General features: G+C 37.0%; 1 protein-coding gene across 2 annotated transcripts in view; it reads left to right on the top strand.

Annotated features, from left to right (window-relative positions):
- Positions 1-5,181, top strand: part of gna15.1 (guanine nucleotide binding protein (G protein), alpha 15 (Gq class), tandem duplicate 1) — a 26,589-nt gene that overhangs the window by 15,773 nt on the left and 5,635 nt on the right. For both annotated transcript variants that reach the window (XM_014014188.1, XM_014014189.1), the window contains one exon: positions 3,445-3,598. In XM_014014188.1, coding sequence (XP_013869642.1) covers positions 3,445-3,598 — 154 coding nt within the window. The remainder of the gene's footprint in view (positions 1-3,444; positions 3,599-5,181) is intronic.

Raw genomic sequence — 5,181 nt, forward strand, 5'->3', positions numbered from 1 at the left:
ATATATAGGTCTTGAAATATTTAATTTGAACCATTGTTTTCCCAGTGTGGTGTAATTATACAGTAAACAACTTCAGTGATTTACAATGAAAGAACTTAAAGTATAAACTTGCRTCCCTACTAATATTTGGTTAAACGCCTCTTTACAAGTTGAACCTCAACCTTTTTTGTAAACACCATCAAGCTTCAGGAGTAGATATTTCTGGAAATTTGACCACTCTTCTTGGAGTAATTTGTTGTTTTCCTGGCATGTATTTAGCTTTTAACCAAAGTCTATAAATTTTCAGTTGGTCAAAATTCAAGGAAGGCCACTCCAGAAGCTTAACATTTGCCTGCTTTGTCTAATCAAAACCCAGCTTTGTGTTCAGGATCATCATCATGTTGGAACACAAACTGTATCCAAGATTTAACCTTCTAGCTGTTAATCTGAGGTGAAGGTGAAGAATTTGGTGGCAGACCTCTTTCTTCATTTAATGCACCAATACCACAACATGATAGTGCCACTACCATGCTTGATAGCTGGAAGGGTTTTCTTTYATTTCAAAGCCTTTTCATCAGAAAGTATTTGTCTTGTTCGTCAAGCTTGATGGTGCCATGTTTGGAGAATGAGCTTCTGTCTCTCAGTCTCAAGTAAAACTGTCTTCACTGTGAACGGTGACGCCAGTGTTCCATGGACCTCATGCATAAAGGAGTGTGCAGCTTTCACACTAAAAGTTGACGTACGGACAAATTTAGAAAAGTKCGCCGCACCAAAATATTCAGATGTATAAAATCGTGCGCACACAGGTTCCTGCGCACCTTTCCTTTATACATCCCAACGAACGTGAAACTGAGCGCACCTGCGACACCTCCCCTGACACGCCTCCATTTAAATATGTAAAATAGATAAATGTGTCCAGTGTGTGAGATTCTCCTCAGATTGTCCTCTCTGTGGGATCAGAAATGATTTTTAGATGCAGGAAAATTATACATAAAATGGAGAATGAGTGTGAAAACTGTCTAAATAAGTAGTGGGGTGTAAAAATGCATTTGCCACTCGCAAAGCTGTGTGGGTGTTGGTGTGTACGTGCATGTCCTGCAGCGCCRCATGAGACTGAGAGACGTTTCCACCTTTACACATTTTTAATAAATGACTGTAAACACAGAGAAACTTATGACTTTGGTAGAACTTAGAAAAATATTTATTAAATAGTTGATGTGAAGAAACGAGTCGCAGTGCTGTGAGTTTCTGCTGCAGTGTGATTTATAGTTTAGAATCATGAAGTCTTTCATTCAGATCAGCTGCATGGCTCGACTCAGAACTACAGTAAAGTACCTGATTGTAATTTTTTTGGTGTGATGCAAAAAAACAAACAAACAAAAAAAACACGCTGTCCTCAATTCTTCTTGTGGTGATATCACCCTACAGAACAGTTGACATTGATCCATAAATTACGCACAACTTTATGCAGCAACAAATCTATTGTCTGCGTCTTGTGGAGCAGAGGAATCATCACAGCTGAGCTGTTCTGAATTATTCTGCTGAGTTGACAAAGTTTTGTTTTCTCAGTGAGAATTAAAATGTTTCTTAGACAATTTCCTCAGCTGTGTGTGCGCTCCGYGTGTGTTTCCAGCTTGTGACAGAAATATAAATACCTTACAGTTTACAGACTGGATTGAAGTTCTTTTGATCATATTTAGGCTGATCTRTTTTCTTGTCTGAGGTTAAATGATTTTCAGTCMCGGKGTTCAGTTTCATGATCSTTCGAGTTTAAACAATAAAAACTCAAATAAAATAAAAAATCTAACACCGTGTTCAGACGCTCCTTACATCCAGAAAACAGAACAGTCGTATTTCTGTGGATTCAGGTCAGATTCATGACTTTGTGGGTTAAAACTGTCGACTGAAATCTTTGCGTGGCTGCCACACATTCTCACGGCAGGTGAAAACCACAGAGTCCACCTGGAACTGGAAACTGCTGGGGCTTCATGTATGAACAGTGCGTACGCATAAAAAAGTTACGTGCATCAGGTTCTGCGTAAATATACGCACACTTTGACGCAACGTTGGTTTTGATACATCACAACATGGGCGTAGAACCTGACGCACGTAACTTTTTTATGCGTACGCACCGTTCATACATGAAGCCCCAGCAGTTTCCAGTTCCAGGTGGACTCTGTGGTTCCCAATGTTTTCCTAAACACTTTAACCATCTTAGATCTTCACTGAGACTTTTAATAGTTTTTGCTAATACTGTATTTACAAGCCACACTAATTTACATGTAGTAAACATGTAGTAGTGTTTCTCAAACTATGAGTACTTCACTTTGGGTACTCACCTACACCGAATACTTACTTAGAACCTAAACATTACAGAATGACTTTAGAAATACATTGTTTAAATTTAAAACAAAAATGTCTCTCCTTCCTTACAGGCCTGCAGCCCCTCTGACTGGATCAAATCAAGTATACATCTATACTGTTGCAACATTTTCAACTTGTATAACTTACTTAAACATGGAATTGAAAGAATTTCCACTTGAAATGCAAACTGTAACACATTACATGGAGTATTGATACTAGWATTGGTATCTGTTCYGAGTATTGTGACRTTTTGTACTTGTAAAAATGCTGGTAACAGGCCCAGGATCTATACTAATATTGGTACTGGACACCACTAGTTTTTACATCTTTTTTTTTAAATACTGAAAACAATAACCTGCTGCAAGTTAGACCAAATGGATAACACTAAGAAATACCCAGATGTCTGATTTTATTCAGGAATAAATTACAACTCTAGCTATAAGGTTTCTTACAGCTTGTTGTTGTGTTTGTTTGTTATTTTTGATAAAAGGTCATTTTTACAGAATAGTCTTTTATCCTGGTTTTATTTACATATGTCTTACATGCATACATTTATTTACAGGTTTTATTTCTGTAGTGTTTTTTTTTTTGTTTTTACTGATTTTTTTATTTTTGTAGTTGAATTTGCTTTAACGTATTGGGCCTTTTACTATAAATGCTATCAATTTTAAATCTAATTGTATTTGATTTACTTTTTGAGCCAAAATGAGTTCATCTCTGTCTGCATTTTGAAAGTTTGCCTTCCCTTCTTCTTTCAGTCATTTTTCTCTTCCACCAGCAGGTTTCGCTCTTGCACAAGTTATTGTTTTCCTCAGTCACCCTCCCTTCCTGTCAATAAGCCGTTTATCTCYCCTCAACACTTTTTGCTCCCTCGTGGCATTCGTTAACCTCAACGTTTGCCCCAGAACCCTTATAATCTGTTCTCTCTTGAAAATACCATTTCCTCCTGATCCTTCCATCTTYAGCTGACTTAAAAACACTTCACCGTCCATTTAAAACTCATGATTTCTGTCTTTGYGGTGAAAGTGACCTCACAGAACCATTTAGTTGTTTTTTAGAAGGAAGCTAAAGCCCAAACATCTTTCTCTGTGTCGTCCTCAGAACCGCATGCTTGAAAGTCTGGCTCTGTTTTCCACCACCATCCATTCTGTCTGGTTCCAGTACACCTCCATCATCCTCTTCCTCAACAAGACTGACATCCTGGCTGACAAGATCCGAACCTCGGACCTGAACAAATACTTCCCTGGTTTCACAGGTGACTTGCCCTTCCATCTCTGTTTTGTTTTCATTTTAATTCTACAATTAGCTACGAAACATTTCTTGAGATTAAACATGGAATTACATAAAATGGAACAATTTAAATTCTTGTAAATATTCAATTTAAAATAAATAAATCTACCTAGCATTAGCATACTTTAGAGTTAGCATGTTAGCATTGTTCTTTGAAAGTGTGCTTCCTTCTTAGTTTTGGCATTGTAGATGTTTYAGAGATTCGTGGACAGTGAACGACAATAGAATCTGATTTTTTTAAAACTATAAAATACTCTTTAAAATGTTAAGCTGTAGATTAATCATCACCTAAATTAGCTTTAATTAGTTGATTATTGAAAACACAGGTTTGAATTTTTCTCACTTTGCTGCAACGGACACAACAGGTTCAAACTTTTCAAACGAGACTTTGCAGCAGCTCTGCTCCAGAGCCTGGTTATCAGTCAATTTCAAAGCCATCAACAAACACAGTTGCATGTGTTTATTTTCATCACAGAGTGGACAGAATCTCTGCAGGAACACCAAGGCTGTGATGTTGTTTTCGTCCTGCCAATTACTTTGGACATGTGACCGTCTGACCATGTCCAGTAGGAACAAAAGAATATTTCCCCTAAAAATTATTTACAAAATAAAATAAAATAAAACAAACAAAAAAAAAAACAATTTCTGGTGTATAATTTTGGCAAATTTTTAAATTTGTAGGAATATATCCTGTAAGTATGTCTGGAAGGGCATGCAGAAGATGAAAGCTAAATGTAGTATTTTACTGGCTGATTGTTGGCAACTTGTTTGTGATTAACATTCATAAAAAAGTCTTTTAAAATGTCTCAAAATGTTTGCGGAGCTTCTCAGTTTCTGCATGTGAGCCTTGCAGCCTTGTCACTTGAATTTTAAACATTTTAAACTAATTTTTCATCAAAATAGTAAGTCACATTTGTTGAAACTCAAAACTTTTCTCAATTTCTTTTCCCTAAATTCTAGAGCCATGTTTTAACACCTGGACAGGAGTTCTCTGGTTACAGAAAACAACAAAGACCACAGCGCTGAATGTTTGGTCTAAAATTCAGTCCTGTAATAAATATTTAAACCTGAAAACCTGATTCAGATCTAAAGCATACTCCAGTATTTTAAGTCGTAAGTGATGAGAAGCTGCTACAATCCAAACAACAAACAGATTTTACCCCCAAAGACACAATCTTAAGCTTCCTGTGTAAACCTATTAAAACAGGTAGCTGACCTGCAGTGGAGGTTTTTATATGGAGCAAAGGCTGTAAAGAAAGAGCTCAGTCTGATCCAAGCACAGGAGAGGAATGTCCTTCCTGTAACCAAATGAAGACAGAGCACTTAGTGGTTTCTTGCTYCAGACTAAATGATGATGATACACATTCTAGTTCTCTAGAAGCATTTTTTTTTTCTTTCAGCCTATTTTCACTTTGGGCTCAAGTACACCGTTAGGAGAAGACAAAGTCTTGTTCTGGTGAATTTAACGTTTGCAGCAGAACTAGCACTTTTTATTTGTCCTTCCTTCCTTCCTTCCTTCCTTCCTTCCTTCCTTCCTTCCTTCCTTCC

This window comes from Austrofundulus limnaeus, unplaced genomic scaffold (assembly GCF_001266775.1).
Source record: "Austrofundulus limnaeus strain Quisiro unplaced genomic scaffold, Austrofundulus_limnaeus-1.0 Scaffold111, whole genome shotgun sequence".
In the NCBI taxonomy this organism is placed as follows: domain Eukaryota; kingdom Metazoa; phylum Chordata; class Actinopteri; order Cyprinodontiformes; family Rivulidae; genus Austrofundulus; species Austrofundulus limnaeus.